At 38.6% G+C, this 20,307-nt stretch overlaps 3 protein-coding genes across 3 annotated transcripts; 1 reads left to right on the plus strand and 2 right to left on the minus strand.

Moving 5' to 3' along the window:
* Positions 1-1,111: 1,111 nt before the first annotated feature.
* On the minus strand, positions 1,112-5,409 carry LOC126794442 (probable mitochondrial adenine nucleotide transporter BTL3). Its single transcript, XM_050521159.1, has 4 exons — positions 4,912-5,409; positions 4,289-4,592; positions 2,551-3,018; positions 1,112-1,862 (listed from the first exon to the last, which is right to left on the minus strand). Exons 1-4 carry the CDS (start codon positions 5,340-5,342, stop codon positions 1,794-1,796), a joined length of 1,272 nt encoding a protein of 423 aa, XP_050377116.1. The 5' UTR covers positions 5,343-5,409; the 3' UTR covers positions 1,112-1,793.
* Positions 5,410-6,182: 773 nt separating this feature from the next.
* On the plus strand, positions 6,183-12,731 carry LOC126794445 (synaptonemal complex protein 2-like). Its single transcript, XM_050521163.1, has 19 exons — positions 6,183-6,398; positions 6,497-6,546; positions 6,745-6,952; positions 7,034-7,159; positions 7,287-7,385; positions 8,130-8,806; positions 8,885-9,133; positions 9,212-9,340; positions 9,420-9,488; positions 9,572-9,682; positions 10,213-10,320; positions 10,404-10,514; positions 10,591-10,677; positions 11,076-11,156; positions 11,271-11,381; positions 11,567-11,647; positions 11,742-11,804; positions 12,200-12,302; positions 12,581-12,731. The coding sequence occupies exons 1-18, from the start codon at positions 6,239-6,241 to the stop codon at positions 12,299-12,301; spliced, it is 2,622 nt and encodes an 873-aa protein (XP_050377120.1). The 5' UTR covers positions 6,183-6,238; the 3' UTR covers position 12,302; positions 12,581-12,731.
* Positions 12,732-13,135: 404 nt separating this feature from the next.
* LOC126795868 (uncharacterized) lies at positions 13,136-14,137 on the minus strand. The gene has a single exon (XM_050522601.1). It carries the CDS (start codon positions 14,135-14,137, stop codon positions 13,136-13,138), a length of 1,002 nt encoding a protein of 333 aa, XP_050378558.1.
* Between the last annotated feature and the right edge of the window lie 6,170 nt (positions 14,138-20,307).

Raw genomic sequence — 20,307 nt, forward strand, 5'->3', positions numbered from 1 at the left:
ATTTTACTACTCTTTTTACATCACTCAATTTTTACAATTAGTACTAGCATTTCTACGCTCTATGCACACGTGTGAGAAAACTCCGTTGTCATTTATTTTATTTTCTTTGTTACTCACTCGGTAAAATCATCTAGGAAGGAATCCTGAATCGGATAGCAGCAACAAATTGAGTAGAAGAACCTATAATTGAGTTTTGCTTGATTGCTTTGTTTTTGGAAATCAGACATGGCATGTATTTTATGGCAAAACTAAATAATTTTTTTTTCAGTGATTTTTTCTTATTGAATGGGAAGAGACATCCTTAACTGAAATTGGAGATTTGGAAGACGTGAAAGAGAGGGGAGAAATATGTGTATGGGTTGGTTTGATTATTGAAATTTCTATCATATCATTTTACTGTTTTGTCCTTTTGCTATTTAATCTTTTTTTTGTTAATATTTTTAAGAAAGGGTAAAAAAAAAGCAAAAAGTAGTTTGACAGTTACATAAGTATTGTTTGCTTAATTAATACTGATAAGACAAATTTGAACGTAGAAACATTTTGTTCATGTCCGGTACCATTTAGTCTAACAACACTAGTCTCTCTCTGCACGTAGGAGCATGTGAATTCGATTCACAATAAACTCATTATAGTATTTGAGTTCTTTGTTTTATAAAAAGAACATTTGTTCATAAAAGCAATGTGCTCGAGATTTTCAGTTTGTGGATGTTATTCCCGTAAATCCGTAATTGGTATCATTAACGAATAATAACGTGAAGTCAGATCATTTATGAAAGTACAAACAATGGTTACCAGAATAATCCAGACCCAAGTGACTCGTACCGAGTCTGAATGACTCATTGTAGAAGAAGAAAAGTGAATACCATTCTATCACCAGCATATTCTCTCTGGCTAAGAGCAGTACCAATTATACGGGTAAACCAGGATGGTGACAGATCGTCTCCATTATCCTATCCAATTCTCAATAGTCACTGTTAGTTGGTAGCTTTACGTTTCTACCTCTCCAGCATGTACCAAAAGAAGCTATACAACAATAAAAGCCTAACCAGACATTTCATATTGGTCAATTTAGTACAGAGGACATGGATAGATAACGTTACTCATCAATACAGCAGGTAAGTGTGGGGAGGAATCAATTTCCATGTGCACATAAGGGCAAACATCATCCTTTGATGTATAATGTTTACCAAAACAAACCATCCATAAGCACATTCTACCAGTATTTAGCACGCAATGAGTGACTAGGGTATTTTCGACAGATTAAAACTAGTTCTACGCAACAAAAACATTGTGCAATATATGGTCTCAAAGCCATAATTTTCCAATTCTTCAGTACCAACCATGGTGTGTTTACTAATGTGAATGAGGGCAGCAAACAGCTAATCACCTCCTGTTCTAACTTCTAAGGCATGTGCTTCAAGGCCAAAATCAAATGGGGGTATGTATGGAGCAGGCTCACCACTCTGGTTCCCAATGTGAGAATGTGATAGCACACGTCTAGAGTAGCACCAAGCCTTGCTATTTCCTACTGTGTAAAGTTTCTTGAGAATGAAGTCAAATCGGCAGTGAGCAATGGGTTGAATTGCAAATGCAGAGCATCAAATGAGAGATAAAGATGTGCAGGGGCGTGTAGTATTTCTTCTTCTTGCCTATTACAACGGTCTTTCAAGAACATTACTGGTAAGAGCTAAAGTGTGACTACAATCCTACTAAGCTGAATATATAGCCGGTGCTCCAGTCAGAGTCACTGTGAAATATCCAATCATATTCCTCCAAATGTTCCACTTAATTCTTCATTCTACCTTGAGAACAATTTTCATGCACTCATAGACAAAATAACTTATTGAGGCGGATGGAAGTACCTGAGTATGCAAAACACCAGAGATCATAAAAGGAGCATAAGCATATGTTTAAAAAGTTGTAGTTTAACAGGAAATGTAACATAAGTAGGATAACTTCAAAGTGAAGAGCCTTACGGGGACAAAAGAATGGGATAAAGTTGATCAAAATAAGCACCAAATCCATAGTATGACATGACATATTGGAAAGTCCAGTAATAGACGACAGGGTGAAGTTTGAAAGAATAAAAAATGAAGATTGAGTTTGAACTACCGAGTTAGTAATTCCATCCAACAAAAACATTAAAATATGATATGGACACATCTAAAAAATGACCAAAGGAAGAAGGATAGAGTTTGAACTACCAGTTAGTAAGGGAATTTCTAACTCGAGAAAATACACTTGATATAAGGGGAGTGATGGTTACGGCCTACTTTCCAATTTTCATAGGTAGTAAAGGTCAGAATGCGAGAACTTTAATTATACCGGATGTATGCAGAACCACTAACCTAGGAATCAAAATATCTTGGCAAAAAGGTTTCCAAGTCGTTGAACACAATAAATTTCAGAGAGAATTGGCTACAGCTATCCCACTATTCATGGAAAGAAAGTATGACCATGTTCACATATGCAAAAGCACTTAATTGACCATATTAACCTACAACAAAACATGAAAATAGCATAATAAACAAGGATCTTTTAACAACATACCTGTAACAAGCTGGGAACAAGTCCTGCATAAAGTGCTGGAACACCTCCTCGTTCAACTATCTTAATAAAAGTTGCCAAGGTACTCATTTTAGTAGCCTGGGATTGCAATTGAAGCTGTCTCCTCACAACTTCAAATGGATAAGTGGCAGCTTCTGCACAGGCGCCAGAAATAGCTCCATAGAGTAATGTCCTAACGGGTCCCAACTCCAGTTGGTCAAAAGCGTTCAGGCGCTCGCCATGCTTGTTCATGTTCTTAATTCTTTTCCTTCCATCCGGTGAATGCAAGTAAGCTGATTTTAATATATCATACACACCATAGAAAACAGCACCTGAAGGTGCCATGCTTGCTATTGATGGTACTAAGCCCTTATAAAGGGAAAAAAACCCTTCAGACTGGATCATGTGGTGAAAAGCACCAATGACACCACCCAAGGATTCCCCACCAGGAGCCACTAGCTTTGTTCGAATCTGAAACACACAATAGATTAGCATTTAGCAATTATAAGCTTTCAGGGTTACTGTCTCTCCATGAGCGTACATCTACATACCATAAAACTTTTTTCATTTTTCTTACATTAAGTGTTCTTTATGGGATTTATTTTTTTGAAAGGTTTAAGGAATAATTAGACTTCCTCAAAGTGGGGGTAGAGTCAAGATGAGAGTCAATTCCAATTGGAAACCCAATAGGTATATGGCTGGCCGTACAAGTTTACATTTTATTCAATTAGAAAGGTATAGTGTGATTGTGTTTTGAAAAACAGAGGCTAAGAGGGCACAAGAAAAGAAGAGGTAAGCAACGGAGAAGTGTTGGTTAATAATATAAACTAACTTGTATATAGTAAAACCTCTATAAATGAATAATGTCGGGACTATGAAAAATTATTATTTTAGTGGGTATATTGTGATTGTGTTTTGAAACACAGAGGTTAAGAAGGCACAAGAAAAGAAGAGGTAAGCAATGGAGAAGTGTTAGTTAATATTTAATAATATAAACCAACTTATATGCTGTATTTCCAAAGCCAAAAGACAAAAAAATAAAGACATGTAAGTAACCACAGATGTTTCAGAGTGGTGGTGTACACTATCCGTGTTAATTTGTTGGGTACCTTCAGGCTTCAGCAGGGAAGGGCTCCATAGAGCAACTGAACCCTGGATTTCTTATGTATTTGCTTCAGGGTATTTGACTTGTAAAATACTTTCAACAATCCACTATCTTTCGAGCCCAAATATAGGGTATACAGCAAAATTTATCTATATATGAAGTTGCGTAATTGAAATGCATCTAATAAGTTTGCAAACTTTCAACAATCCACTATCTTTCGAGCCCGAATATAAGGTATACAGCAAAAACTATCTATATATGAAAGTTGCATAATCGAAATGCATTTCATAAGTATGCAACTATGCGGTTGTACGCTGAGAAAGTGCATCCAGAAAGAGGAGATCACCAACAGTTTACTAGTGCATGAGGTAAAAAGATCTTATAATCTACTATATTGAGACAAGAGTATACCAAGTACATACCCTAGTCCAACATCTCCTAATTATGCATATATTATTTCCCATGGGCCAATGGTACAGACGGGAAAGAGGAAGACTACATATTTAGCTGTGTTACCCCATATTCAAATCCTCACATATGGGGATTAAATGCGTGTGTTTCTACTCCTACCAAGAATAGCAATCCTAAGTTCATCTAGTAATCGATCAAATGGAAAGCTTCAAAATAATCACTTACTGTGTCAAGAGGTAAGCAGAGAATTGTAGCAGTAATTCCAGCTGCTGCACCAGCCACAAACCTCTCAAAATGTGTAGTCTCCTTATTCCCCGAAAATCTAAGCAACTGTTTTCTGTAAGTATCATATGCGTAGAAATTGATTGCTTTAAACGGAGCTGTTCGAAGAATATTGACCAAGTTCCCCTTCCAAAAGCCCCTCACACCCTGAGACACCGCTATGCTCTTAACAAGCTCAAATAGATGCCTCTGTTCGCCACGAACTATATACTCCAGCTTTAGTCTCTCAAGTGGTGCAACAAACGTCCTGATATCACACGACGACACTCAATCAGCCACAGCCATACACGAATTCAATAAATGTAGCTGACAAATAAACAACTCTGTAGTCTAAAATCATATGGGTAAATCAAACATAACCTTCCCATTCCAATCTACATATACTCAAGTTAACCACTGTCGATATGTACAGTCCACTACAACCGATTACTATACCACTCCACTAAACCCAAATGTATCAAAATTAAAAGCATTTTCCTACACTATCAGTGCATTACATATAAAGAATAAACACGAATTCCCAAGAGCGAAATTACCATACAGTCCTAAGTAAATGCAAGCTGTACCTGGAAACCATGGCAGCAATGGCGCCGGCCCACAGATGCTTAGTGGTGTTCATGGCCCTTCCTCCCCTAACCACCACTTTCTCTCTCTTCTCCTCTCCAACCACCACCGCAACCGCAACCGCAACTGCCGCCGCTTCCTCATCGCCGTTCTGCACCAGACACCCAGCTTTCGCCTCCCTCACAACCCCATCGCCCCTGAAACTCACAGACAAAAAAGCACCGCTCCTCAACCTCAGCCGGGTCCCATGACCCGACCCGGAAACGGCGGCGTTTGAGGTCCTTCTAAACGACACGGAATTGAGTACGGAATTGGGGATGGTGGGCTCCAGGAACAAACCCCCGGTGACGAAAAGGCCGGAGTTGTTGTGGTTGGTGGGGTCGTGCAGGTTGTTGGGGTTTAAAGAGTAAGAGAGGTCATGAGAGTGAGGCATTTTGGGATTAGTGAGTAGAGAGGGTTTCAGATGGCGTTGGTGTAAACGGCGGCAGCTTTGCTCCCATCGCCGCAGAATACATAGTACAAATCAATTCCTCCCCTCTCTTTCTATTTATGTTATCTATGTGCTATCTCTGTCTGTGATTTTTACTGTGTCAGTTTTATTATTGAGTGGTGAATTTTTGAGAACTTCTGTGGCTATCTATTTTGTTTCCCGAATATTGGAAAATTAAGAGGCAAAAGTGAGATATTAGTTTGCATTTATAGTTTCAGGCAAGTCTACATAGTTTAATATTCGGATTTATTCTCGTCTTACAAAGCCTGTGTCAGAGTCCTAAGTTTTAACTTTAATCGGTTAAAATTGGATTTTGAACGCCAATTTATTTTCAATATGTGAATAAATATCTCACTCTAAGCTAGTTAGTACTCACTTTTTATCATGTATGCCTTACTAATGTGTGTAATTCTAATATGAAACTCATCTTCTAGCGATTGTATAAAACTTTTTTTTTAACGCCAAGTAATTTATTGAAAATAAAGGTTACAACAATTTGATATGAAAATGCATTCAAATAAACAAAAGAAAAGCAAACGACGTAAACAAGCAAACATATAAACTGTATGTCGATTTAGGGACAGAATAGTTGAAAGACATGTGTGTGTGTCATTAGTGAAATCGGACCAGTAACTTCTCAGTTTGTTTCTCCGATTCTCAACAACAAAAAATTGTGAAAGTTTTACATAATTAAAGAAGTTTATAAATACCCCACCTCTTCATTTGGCGCCAACTTCATCACACTAAAACGCTCTCCGAGCACCAAAGAGAGAGAGAGAGAGAGAGAAAGCGAGCGATTTCTAGGGTTTACGCTGTAGCAATCAATCGGAGCTCGAAGGATGCAGAAGCTAGGGTTTCCGAGCATGAGGAGCTTGGATCAGTTCAAGTCCCTCTCGAAATCGGCCTCGGGAGCACCGCCGAAGACCTTCGCCGCCTACTCTTCGCGGCCGCCGGAGTCGACCTCGTCGGGAAGCTTCGCGAACCTGAAGCTCACCGCAGGTTCGAATCAGTCGGAATTTTTCAGTTTCGTAGTTGATTTCATCGGTAATTTTGAATTTCCGTGACGATTTCGGTGTTCGATCTCTTCGTTTTTGCAGAGAAATTAGTGAAGGAACAAGCTTCTGTGAAAACAGATCTGGAAATGGCGGTAATTTCTCTCTCTCTCTCTCTCTCTCTCTCTCTCTCTCTACGACGAGCCTGTGCTTGTGAATTTGCGAGCGTGAATTTCACGCGGTAGCTTTGATTTGTTAGGGTTTGGTTCAATTTCATCTTGATTTAGATGTTTTGTATTCTCATAGTTGAAATTCATAGGTATCTAAGCGAGTAATTGTACCGATAAATGCAGAACACTAAGCTGAAAAAATCGATGGACCACATCCGAGTATTAGAGGAAAAATTGCAGAATGCTTTTAATGAAAATGCCAAGTTTAAAGTGAAGCAGAAGGAAGATGAGAAGCTGTGGAAGGGATTAGAGTCTAAGTTTTCGTCGACTAAAACATTGTGTGATCAGCTCACAGAAACTTTGCAGCTTTTAGCTAGTCAAGTTCAGGATGGTGAGTAGTATTCTGTGTTGTTTGGCCTTTCAAATTTTGCATTAGATCGCAGTGGTATTGATATTTAGTTTGCTCTTACAGCTGAGAAAGATAGGGAGTTCTTGGAAGGCAAGCTCTCTGCGAGTTCAATAGCTCTTGATGGTTTGAGTCAACAAATGAATGATCTGACTATAAAGCTAGAGTCATCAGAGGAGACTATAAGGAACCGTAAGTTATTTTCCTATAATTTGGTTTTCTGAGAGGAGATTTAAACTGAAGAATGTTTGAAGGTGTAGTTTATAACTTGATAAAGGTGCATTTACCATTCTGTGATGTTTTTGAATCCTGATTGTAGGTGAAAAAGAGCTGCAGGAACACAGACTCGAGAAAGAGGAGACCGATAAACTTTACAGAAATGAACAGTGCAGAACTGCAAACCTCATAGAGGAAAAAGGTAACTGTCTTGTGCGCTCTGACTTTAGTTGTAATTTAATGAAATTGTAAGATGAAATTCTGGAGCGACTGTATATATGGCCATCAAAAGAAAAACAGGAACTAAGAAATTGTAGATGCATAACCAGGGAACATTACTTGGCCCCAATTTATTCTTTGATGAGTTGTTTGGAAGATGATTAGAGCTCATGCATCAGATATTTTAAATCTATTGTATAAATTCACATCCTGCCTCAAAGATGGTGTAAGTGTGGTACATGCGCATGTATTAGGCTGCACCTTTCTCGTCATAGCATTACTATTGTAACTCCAACAATCGAACTCCTAAGGGTAAGGAAACATGTTGAGATGTATGCTTAATATTTTTGAACATAGGTTCAAATCAGCCTATTCTATCAGTATTCTGAACCCTGAATTATATTGAGGTGTATGCTTAATATAACTGCATTAGCCAGCTTTCCTAAAACTTTGTCATAGATGAAATTTTGTTCACTTGAGCCAAACTTTTTATGCTATAACAGTTTTCATGTTAAATAGTCAAATTAGTACTCTCTAATTAAGTGTATGCATCTTTCCATACAATAGAAAAGTTAAAAAGTTAAAGGAGTAATTTTAATGCATGCACTTGGATGGCTAACATCCATTTTGCAGTCAATGAGAAAAAAATATGCACTTTTCATAAACTTTTTGTTCCACATTTCTTGGACTTCCATCATAATGGCAGTCATCTGTCATTTCCTTGCAGATAATATGATTAAGAACTTTGAAGAAACTCTAGCAACTAATAGGTTGGCTACAGAGAGTTTGAACACAAAATTGGGTGAGGTGCATCTTGAGTTAAAGTTAAAAGAGGATGAAATCAGACGTTTGAAAGCTGCACAGGAAAACTTGGAAACAGAAAAGCATAATCTTCATTTGAGCAAGGATACTCTTGTTAAGAAACTAGATGTATCGGTCCTTGAGATAAAGAACCTCGAAGGTTTTGTTCATCTGTTGACTGCACGTTTGACTGAACTGGATAGACAAAGTTTGATCTTTGTAGAAAAGTTCGATAAGCTAAACTCTCTCTATGAGGCTTGCTTCCAGTTAGTAAATCAGGAGAGAGACCTTTCTGCCAAGCTTGCTCAGAGACAGTATGATCAACTGCACAACAGGTTCTTGAACTTAACATCAGAAAAAGATGCTATAAAAATGGTGAATCAAGAGTTGAACAATAGGGTCATGGAACTTCAGAAAGTTCAGGAGGCTATCATGGAACAACTTACAGAGGAAAGCCGTACAGCTAGAGAGAGGATACAGAAATTGGAGTTTGAAACTGAAATTCTGATCTCCAAGAAGATTGAAACAGAGAAGTTGGTGTCTGAATTAGAACTGCAGATTGATTATCTGTCAGAAAGTTCAAGATCCTCTGAGAATAAAATGGTTTGCAAATTTCAACAGACATTTTATATTATGAGATGTATGTTTGCCATTATAAACTTGTTTTTGTCTATTCTGCAGCAAGATTTGCTGATCAAACTCTCAGCACTAGAAACTGAGAACAAAGGCAATACAGAGAAACTACAAGTAGAGATACAGAAGAAAGAGGAGCAAATAGATGGATTACTTAAAGATGGTGAAACACATGAGCAGCATGTAGATTTAATGAATAAACAAGTCAGCCAGCTTCATAGCACACTAGAGGAGAAGGAGCAACTTATTGTGCAATATAAGGAACTAGAGAAGAATCTGGAGGAACAGATCACAGAGGTGTTCGCAATTAAATATAAATATGAGATGTTTGTAAAACCATATCATATGTACTTACAGTTCTGTATTTTGTTGCAGAACCGTGCATCTCTGACTGCTGCAGAAACTAGACTTGTGGAAGATAAGAAGCAATATGACCTCATGCTTGAGAGTAAACAACTAGAACTTTCAAGGCATTTGAAGGACATATCACAGAGGAATGATCAGGTGTGGTCTCTTATGATCTAAACATCTGCACCATACAGTTTAACTATGTTTGAATTGACGTTAGGACAAATTTACTTAGGCAATTAATGACATCCGGAGGAAGTATGAGGTCGAGAAGCTGGAGATCATTAACATGGAAAAGCAAAAGGTTTGCTCCATTTTATTATGTCCTGGAATAAGTTACAGCTGAAACGTGTTCTTGATTTGATATTCGTTTAATTGAAACTTCAGGCAGAAAATCTTGTTCGAGAAAGGGAGATAGAATGCGAGAAAAAGCTTGAAGAATGCAAAGAAGAATCTAGGCAGCACTTGATACGTATTCAGGAGGAACATGCTGCACTGGTATGCGAGGGAAAGTGGTGCATTTTATTAGTATAAAACTGATAATGAATTTTGTCGAAAATATATGTTTGATATTACAATTTGGTTTATTTTGTTTACTTTTTCCTACACATTCTCTGACATTATCAGACATATACATTCAGTAGAGGACTAATTATTTGTTATATGTTAGATTCAACATTAAATTTTGTTTTTTCAGTCCTCAGCATTCACTATTAGTCTATAGTATTTGCAAATTATAAGTTGACAAGAAAAACAAACAGAAAAAATCCCTTAGTACTCCATCGAGTCTGTTTGCATGCTAATAATTCTGCTAAATAGCCTACCTGCAATGTTTTAGTGACTCTCCAACTCTTTTCAAAGAATTCTTATAACTTTTACCCTTGGCTCTGTTCAAAATAGCTCACTTTTGATCTGGGAGGTTGCTCCTTTCATGAGGCATATCTATTACACTCTTCACTATGTTAACTACACCAATTAGCTTGCCATATTTGGGTTAGATTAATATTTATTGACTTTCATATATGCAGGTCAGTAATCTTCAGCACGAACATGATGACAAGGAGCGAAGTCTAAAAGCTAAACACAGTGAAGAGCTAAAGCAGATCCAACTTCAAGCTGAAAATGAGTTGAGAGAGGTTTGTAACTTAACATAGTTTTAAGCTCAAACTAAGTTGGGTCTAACATGTCTAAGTTACTAATCGGATTATTTTTGTTATAGAAAGTAACATTAATGAGGAATGAACATGAAGCCCAACTAAGAGCATTGAGGCTTCAGCATGAAGATGAAATTAAGAAACTTCAGGAGGACTTGGATCTTCAAAAGACTAAAGTACATATCTTTCCTATGTTCTATCTTCTGACCTTTTTTTTGGGGTACATTCTCTTATATATTCTCATCATCGCAGGAGGAAAAGCAGAGGGCATTACTGCAACTGCAGTGGAAAGTTATGAGCGATAACCCAGAGGAGGAGCAAGAATTGAATTCAAAGAAGGTTGGCTTTAAGATAGATGCATCTCTCTCTCTCTCTCTCTCTCTCTCTCAGCCCAACACCAGATTGTTAATATTTTCATTAACATCTGAATGCAGTGATGAAAATCATGCTATACTAATATATGGTATAGATACTTACGATTTAAGTTTTGAAGTCTGTATTCGTAAAATAATAGGGACATACGCAACTTTGGTTCAGTTTTATTAGATATGCATGATTGAGTAGAGTGAACCTGTAATAAGAATGTGCTTACAAAGAGGCATGGGTTTATGCAGTGGGAGAGCATATATTTGAAAGATTTAATTTTTGGGAGAGTGATTGAAGTATGAAATTTCATTATCTGATAATAGTCTGGACTCTGGAGTTTCTATCAATATGTTGAGTTCATCCTTTGTCAGGAATACTCGATTTCATCGAGGAGAAACCCTGTTAGAAGGAGAGGTCAGCGTTCTTTAAGAAGACAGGAGCATGACAAGAAGGTGGCACGATACTCTGCAAATCCTGTTATTTTATTTCACGCTTCGTCCTTTTTCACATGATAATATGACTCTCCAGTCTCCACCTTATGATATTTCATTCTATTTGGTTTGTAGGATTCGCCTTTAGTGGGAGCAACACATACACCAGTGTCAACACTGTTGAAGAAAGCTTCAGAGAATATGAATTCACCAAGTGTGATGAATATTTCAAAGCATCACAACAAGGTAGTATAAAATAGCTTTGTAGCAACTTCTGTAGTTGAAATTGGATTATTATTATAAAATTTATTATTAGTCTCTTGCTAAATTGGTAGTGGCAATAATTCTTAAGGGCTTAATGTTACTTATTAAGATATGATTACTTCTTGCCTTATCCCATCAGTGCATGATTTTTGCCTTATCCATTGTAGGTAATTCGTGACGAATATGAAGTTGAAACTGGTAATGGAAGAACTATTAAACGGAAAACAAGAAGCACAGTCATGTATGAGGTATGAACCTGGTGACTTCTGTGGAGCTATTTACTCAATCTCTACTTACATCTCATTACCCCAATACTTAAGGTTAATGTCTGTATAACATCAGGATCCAAGAAAACATAAGAGGACAAATACACCAAAAGTAAAAAGCCCCAGGAGTGTAGTCAAGGTAAGTTAAATGCATTACTTCATTTCAGTTTTGTAGTATCTCGTGATCCATCTACTGTCTCATGTCTCAAATCACTTATAAGCTAGGCTCGTATTGCTCTTGTTTATAATATATCAGAGTGAATAGTTGATACTGATAACATTGATATAAGAATTGTCATGCTTTTAGAATGACATTCCAAAGATTCTGCATTTGGTTTCCTCGATCAAATGATGGAAATCGGTACCATGTAGCTGAAACATAGAAAAGTTGGTTATTTGGAACACAATTTTTAAATCGAAAGATTACTGTATGGAATTATTTGCTATCTGGATGCATGCCTTGAATGATATAATGCAGCACCCATTTTTGATTGTGCAAATACTGAACTAGCAATATGTTATAATTGTTTGCAGGGATCCAAGGGAGAGAATCAACCACGTCCTTCAAACATTGGTGACCTGTTTTCAGAAGGATCTCTGAATCCATATGCTGATGATCCATATGCATTCGATTAAGGTATTTTAATGTCAACCAATGATACTCTACATAATTTCACTTTATCATCAAAATATGACCAGTTCTGCATTAAGATCTCCCACTTTATTTTCAATTTATAAATATCTGTATTCCTTCAGTTGCAATATGGTATTGAATTGGTTCGATTGGTCTTTATATCTCAGTTTAGACTCAATTTAGGTTAAGTATAGTCTTTGAGAAAATATAGAGTACATCTATACGGTAACATATACCAAATCAAACCCTCAATGCAGTTATCCTACTTTGTTTTGTTTCAGGTCGGGAACTGCCTCACACAGATAGCCAGCATGCAATCTGATGTTGTACAGGATTTGGTGGACATATTCCTCGAGTATGTGTGTACATAGGATTAGCGCAACTGTACTGATATAGCGCATTATCATCGATTTGAAACTCTTTTGTCTGTAACCAATCACTCTTTGCACGTATAGAGGCGTACGTAGTACTGAAAGTGATTTTTCACCTATCTATGTGATCACGGCAAATAGAAGGTCAAGAAGTTCATTGAAAATATGATTGCTACATTGCAGATAAAAAGACATGACAGTTTATATAGTTTCAAAAAAAATGATCCTTTTTCTCTGATTGGACTCAATATGAGCATGATACAATACTGGTTTCATGCTTTTGTACATCTTATAAACCTTAGAAAGCTGCAGTTGCATGTACAATCTAAACCGTACATCTGATTACAATAGAGGGAGAGCTAGGTTCCACCATAGAAATGGCTTCATAACAAAAGAATCCCACATTTACTTAAAAAAACACAACTACAATATGTCAGAAAACTAATCATCACTATTCTACTATTTCTACCACGGCAGAGAGCTCAGCTGATCTTCATCATTGGTAAAGTATCCACTGAGTTCGTCGAGTGGAATTTCAAAGTCGATGGCCCTCATCAGATCGAAATCGATATCATCAAGAAGCTGCTGCTCATGAGGGTTAGAGCTAGAGGCTTGATCTTGTTGTTGCTCTTGTTTATATTCTTGTTGCTCACTAGTTGCTACTTGAACTCCAGAAGCCATCAGCTGAGCTTCATTCAACTTGACATTCTCGTCGAACATGGCAGTGGGAGGGAACTTTACATTATCATGTTGGTTGTAATTGCTCTCATCTTCATGAGAATGATAGGGAGAAAGCACTGGCTGAGAAGTAGCACTAGTAGTAAAGGAGGCAGTGCTTTCTTCACACACTTGCTCCGATGATCTTCTCGGTTCTAGTTTCCGGCGATTGGAAGACCCTTTGCTTTTCAAACTCTCACCATTCTCATCTGCAACAAACTTCCTCTTATTCTTTCTTCCTCTTTCTCCTCCTTTATCATTCACCTTGAGACGGCACAATGCCAAGTCCGGTGCTCGGTTGATGGTATATTCATCCATTAACCAAGCACCATGGTGCTCAAACGCAGTGTCCTTCGCCTCGTATCTGAATTTCCTCACTTTCCCATACTCTTCTTCAATCCCAGAAACATACACCGGCTTCGCGGTTTCCGTCTCGCTCCAAGTGCCGCCATCGGAGCCAACTTTGCGGGACTTACGTATCTTGTTAGGGTTCACCTTCTGAGCATGGGAGAAGAAGTAGATAAACTCTTGGTGAGGAAACTTGGCATGCTGATACAGTCTCCATATCTCCCAAGGTGGTAACCCTGTTTCGCCATATATGCATATTTCAGGGAAGGCCTGAATGTGATTGCTTGAGTTTGAGTCCGTGAATAACTTGTGGTATAGATAAAAGCCGACTAACACGGCCTCGCTGGGTTGGAATGTCTTCACGACACCCACGTCTAATTCATCAAGAGTTGTGAAAGCCATTGGAATGAGAAGGGAGATGATGGAATGAAAGACGAAGAATACGGAAGTTTCAAACCTTAGGGTGTGTCTGTTCTTTCGAAATTGCAGAAGGAGAGCTGATCTTGAGGGATAAATATAGGCGCTGGTTATTACCTAACAGATTAAGGAAAATTAGATTTTATGATAAGAACAACTGGCTAATCCTGGCAGATAAGGAAAAGCCATTTTAATAATAATTTTTCCAAAGGGCCGTTATAATTTTTGAATAGTGTCCTAATCTGAAGTACGACATGCCTAATTCGACAAGGTAATAAGGGTTCAATTCCATTTAGTGGAGTGATTCGTAGTTATACTTTTTACCAGTCCGAACTTTTAATCATAATTTTCCCTATAATCAGCTCCACAAAATTATGTTAAGCAGCTTATGATTTGAAACCTCAAATTTAATAACTACATTGTCCAGCATTTGGTACAAATGAAATTTTTGATGCGGTTAGTAGAAGGAGTGTAAAATCCAGGAAGTATTGATTGACTGTAGCAGTGTCACGATCCTGAAATTTCAAGTATGAAACTCGAAATCGAAACCGTGAAAAACTTTAAAACAATCTCAATAAATCGAAATCATTTTATCGTCACAGTGTATCATTGCTGAGTTCATAAAACATCTCAGTCGAATTTATTATTACAAAACCAAATTATAATTCAAGCATTATATCAATGGAATGTAAAAATCCTTTCAATCCTCACCACAAAATAAAATAAATAAACTTCAAAGTCTTCAGAGTAGTCCTCAAATTCTGCTAATCCACACTTGTAGGACTATCCCCTACACCATCGAATAGGTGCACCGGGATTGAAAACACAAACCCGGTAAGCTTTGCAGCTCGTATGAGTAAAATGACAATATATCATGCATAGTAATATAAGAGTAAATACTGAAAACATTCAATTATAAATGTACTCATGAGTCAGAGGACGACTCATCTGGTTGTCCATTAATATCTGAAAATATAAGTGCTCATGAGAAATCGGGCAACCCATCTGTTTACCCAATTACATTTATAATACGGGTACTCATGAGACCCAGGTACTCATGAGACCCAGGTACTCATCTGTTACCCCTCATGCAGTACGCTGCTGGGCATTGGGCAACCCATATGAAGACAGAACATGTTTTAACATAACTCAAGTTAAAACCACGTACAAAACAATCCTCACATGTTATTGTGTAACGACCCCAAAATTTTGAGCTTAAAAACTCAAAATTCTAAAGTCGTTAAACACAAAATAATCTCAATAAAATCGAAATCATTAAAGTGTCACAGCGGATCAATTCTGAGTTCTCAATACAACTCAGACAAACCAATTATTACAACCCAAATTTATAATCCATACATAAAATGGAAATGTAATAATCCTCACAAATCACTCACAAATCTCACAAATAAAATCACACCAATTCTCACACACAAATCCACGCTAAAACCTCACCACAAGTAGGATACGAACGACTTCGAACCTCCGGAGTCGTCGCTCAATCTCCACTAATCAGCACCTGCAGAGTTATTCCCTACACCATCGGATTGGTGCACCGGGATTGTAAACACAAACCCGGTAAGCTTTACAGCTCGTATGAGTAAAATGAAAATAAAACTCACATATTAATGCATATACGAAAATCCACAAATCAAGCAAATATAAATGCACTCATGAGTCAATGGACGGCCCATCTGGTTGTCCCAAAGAAATATGAAAAGAAGCTCTCATGAGAATTTAAGTAACCCTTCTGGTTACCCAAATGCATTTATAATACGGGTACCAAGAACGTTGGTACACATCTGTTACCCCTCTCGTAATACACCGCCGATATTGGGTAGCCACCCGCTACCCAACATCCAAAACAATCTGAGTACCTATGAGCAGATAACCACCCGTTACCTCACATGCAGTACTAAGGCAGACAGACTAGAGCTCTAACTGTATCGTAACTTTCGCCCGGCCAAAGGCTAGGTTCCGACTTGCCAAACACGTACAATAATCTCACATCATATTGTACCAATCACGTCCGAAGACAAATCCACATTTTAACAATCTCAATGTTAAATCACGTACAATAATCTCACATCATATTGTACAAACAAATCACATGCTCGATAAAATCTTGTCATCAATATGACATCATCGCGATAAAATCATAACAGTATATTATATAGCAAACTATATATATATATATATATGTATTTATTTACCATTTATACAATACATATATATAATCCACTATATCCTATACATGTCATAATTTATAAACAAGTCCGAAGACAAAACGTTTAACATGCTCCCTATCAAAATCACATGCTCGTCATCGAAATGACATATTTCAAATGAATTCATAACAGTATATATTATAGCAAATCATATATATATGTACTTATTACCATTTATACAATATATATATATAATCCACTATATTGTATACATGTCGTATTTCAATATTTAAAACTCTTGCAAAAATCTTAAAATCACCGCAAAGGTGGATTCATAAATATGTGAGATTTTACTCACCTTATTGACTTGAGCGTAATTTCACAATTCCCGAAGATAATTCCTTTCCTCGATTTAACGATCACCTTGAAAAGATAAGAAAAGAATTTAGAATCGTTTCGTAAACCTTTAAATGCCGAAACAGTAATAATCGGTTACTGTTTAGCAATTTTCGGTTTTTACGAAGGTACTGTTCAGTGTTACTGTTCACTGTTACTATTCACGGTTACTGTACAAATATACAATTAATACGTATTTCTGTACGTATAAATACTATATACGTATTTCTGTACGTATAAATACTATATACGTATTTATGTACGTATACGTACTGTTTAAATGTAAATACAATCTCAGTAAATAAAATTTACTAAATTACCCTTTTACAAAATACTTTTTACATTTACTGAAAGTAATTTATTTTTACATTTACCGTACGTAAAATTTAATTACATTTACCGTACGTAAATAAAATTTACATTTACCGTACTTAAGTAAATTACCAAAATACCCTTCTCGGAATCACTGTTCACGCGCCGCCGCACGTGGCGGCGCGTGGGGCACACGCACCACCTCCGGCGGCCGCGCGTGGGGCACACGCGCCGAGCCCAGGAACGGCGCGTAGCTTGCCACCGCCGCGCCCAATCTCTCCTCCTCCTCCTCTTCCTTCCCACAACCACAGACCCCTCCTAAACTAACCCACGCGCCGCCTCTAGGCGGCGGTATCCCCTCCTCCTCACACACCTCCGATCTCCTCAATTCGATCCCAAAATTCATCAACAATCACAATCCAACCATCAATTACAACAAATCATACCATAATCGCAGCTAAAACCTCCGATTTGACGTCGGAAAAGCTCGGATCGTCGGTGGAGCTTCGATTCCTCGGGGAGGACTTGGGTGCCCCTGGGTCGATAGCGGAGGGCTCTAAGGGCGAGGATCGGCGTCGTGGAGCTCTCCCCCGTGCCCTTGCGTCGCCAAAGTGGTGCTCGATGGTGGCGCGATGCTTGCGGTCTCGGGTTGGAGCGCGGAGGTTCACGACATCGCGAGGAGATGCGTCGACCTCGGGGTCTGTAGAGAAGAGCCGTGCGGTGCTCCTGCGCTAGGCGGTGGAGACCACGGCCGAACGGTGATGGAGATCGCCGGCGAGGACAGTGAGGGAGAGAGAGAGAGCTCGGGGAGGGAGAAAATCGCGAGGGGAGAGAGAGAAAAGGGAAAAGGGAGGCGGGGTGGAGGGTTTCCGAAAATGGAAACCCTAACCCTTCAATTTTTCCTTTTATACCCTTTTCCAAATCGGAAACTAACTTCCGTCATTAATAACTTTTACGTACGACATCCGATTCGAACGCGTCACATATCCACGAACTCGTATTGACGAGTTCTACAACTTTCGTGAAGGAAGTTTTCGCAAACGATCGACAGAATAAAAGTCGATATAAACGTTACGGAAATGTAACGTTTTTCAATTTAAACGTTCCGAGAACGTTTCCGTTTCTCGTTTAATAACGTCGCAACCAAACACATTCATTCTAATTAAAATTCGAAATTTTATAGAATTCAAATCAAACTAATATTGTTTGAAATTTAGGGTTATTACATATTGTACAAAAACACCAAGTGACTCATGCTCAAACAAAATAAATATCAATGCTATAAATAAACTTATTTGACAACGGGAATTACGATAGTATATAATATAGCAACCCATATATATGTATCAATTTTACCAATTATACACATACACAACCCACTATATCATATACATATCATAATTCAATCTTTTAAAATAAGCGTAATTATGAATCTCCGCTAAAGGTAGATTCGTCACTGTTAGATTTTACTCACCTTATTTTCTTGAGCGTAATTTCCACAATGCCGAAAGTAAATCCTTTACTTGTTTTGTCAATCACCTAGATTGGATAAGAAGTGATTAGAAAACGTTATGTAAAACCTCAAATGCCGAATCGATTTTAATGTTTTACTGTTCAACAATTTTCCGGTTTTTACAAAATTACTGTTCACATTCACGTAATACTGTTCACGGACGTTGTGGATACGTATTACTTTTCATGTACATACTGGATACGTATTACTATTCCAGTAAATACTAATCACTGATTTACCTTTTAGAAATTACATTCACATTTACTGTACAGAACTACTTTTATATTTACTGTACGTAAATTACTTTTACATTTTTACTGTACAAGAATTACTTTTTACAAAAACATAAAGTTTGAAATCACTGTTCACGCGCAGCCGCATGTGGCGGCGGGTGGGGTTCACGCGCCACCTCCGGCAGCCATGCATGGCGCTCAAGCGCCGCCCACAGTGGCAGCGCTTGGGGCCCACACGCCACTTCCAAAACCGCCGCGTAGCTCGCGCACTGCCACCCAAATCTCACCCATTTTCTCTCCTCATCCCTCACGACCTCCTCCCGCCCATGGACCACTCCACTTGCGCTCACGCGCCGCTCCACCACCTCCGACTATAACCACCAAATCAACACACATTCAACATGAGAAATCAAGAGCAAGAGGTGGAGATCACAACCATACCTTCTCCTTGTCTAGGACCGGCCAGAAACCGCCGCAATCACCGCCGTGAAGTCTCGGATCGACGGAGTTGCAGCTCGATTCGAGCCTCACCGCCGGTGGAATCACGTCGAGGGGGAAGAGAGGGAGCTCGCCAACGTGCCTCCGAGCTCCTGCAACGCCGATGACTTCGAGATCGATGGAGCCGAGGCTGTGATCCGTCGGCGTTGCTCGATCTCCGCTTGGGGTGCGTCGCCGTTACCACTGGTCGACGCGTCGTGGCCGTGCGGTACCAATGACACCGGTGGTGTCGAGCACGGCGACCGGTGGAGGGAGATCGCCGGTGGAAAGAGAGAGAATGAGAGAGGGTCGAGGAGAGAGAGAGAGAGAGAGAGAGAGAGAGAGAGAGAGAGGAGGACTGCGGGGTGAGGGTTTCCAATTTTGGAAACCCTAGCTCCAATTAATTCCCTTTTATACCTTTTTCCAAAATCGGAAACTAACTTCCATCGCTAATAATTTTCACGTACGACGTCTGATTAGAACGTGTGATGTGTCCACAAAATCGTATCGACGAGCTCTACAACTTTCATGAAGGAAGTGTTCGTAGACGAGTAACGGGGTAAAAGTCGACTCCCGCGTGCGAAAACATAACGTTTTTTCCGATTTAGATTTCCGAAGGCAGTTCCGTTTCGATTTGACATCGTCATGAAGCGAAAAATACGCGATTTAATAAATTTATTAAGTTTATAAATTTCAATGAATCCTTACAAATTGACCCCAAAAAATCGGGTTATTACAAGCAATACTTGATTTTGGTTCTAGTTCTACCGACTGGGTGGCCAATCTTTGCCGTTGAAGAGGCAAGTGGGAGCAGCAGTACTTGTATTCATTCAGTCATTTTGTCGAGCACCCTATGAATTGGCAATTTGGATCAGGAAAATAGGTTTTCTGGGAGCAGAGCAGACCCTTTTGAGCTGCAGCCATTGAAAAGCTTGGTTTGCCAATCCTGGTCGGGTGGGTCTATTAATAACTTCCTTTCTTACCGAAATTTTGGTCTTGTACTTATACATGTACACTCAAATGGGATGAAATCTCTTTGTTACTTACTCTCTGAAC

This window comes from Argentina anserina, chromosome 5, assembly GCF_933775445.1.
Source record: "Argentina anserina chromosome 5, drPotAnse1.1, whole genome shotgun sequence".
NCBI classification, from domain to species: domain Eukaryota; kingdom Viridiplantae; phylum Streptophyta; class Magnoliopsida; order Rosales; family Rosaceae; genus Argentina; species Argentina anserina.

Excerpts from the sequence above, each read along its gene's own strand:
- LOC126794442 (XM_050521159.1), bottom strand. The coding sequence starts at position 5,342 with ATGCCTCACTCTCATGACCTCTCTTACTCTTTAAACCCCAACAACCTG. Across the intron at positions 4,593-4,911 it reads ATTGCTGCCATGGTTTCCAG|GACGTTTGTTGCACCACTTG; the intron begins GTACAGCTTGCA and ends GTGTGATATCAG. Across the intron at positions 1,863-2,550 it reads TTGTTCCCAGCTTGTTACAG|GTACTTCCATCCGCCTCAAT; the intron begins GTATGTTGTTAA and ends TTGCATACTCAG.
- LOC126794445 (XM_050521163.1), top strand. The coding sequence starts at position 6,239 with ATGCAGAAGCTAGGGTTTCCGAGCATGAGGAGCTTGGATCAGTTCAAG. Across the intron at positions 8,807-8,884 it reads GATCCTCTGAGAATAAAATG|CAAGATTTGCTGATCAAACT; the intron begins GTTTGCAAATTT and ends TCTATTCTGCAG. Across the intron at positions 9,341-9,419 it reads TATCACAGAGGAATGATCAG|GCAATTAATGACATCCGGAG; the intron begins GTGTGGTCTCTT and ends AAATTTACTTAG.
- LOC126795868 (XM_050522601.1), bottom strand. The coding sequence starts at position 14,137 with ATGGCTTTCACAACTCTTGATGAATTAGACGTGGGTGTCGTGAAGACA.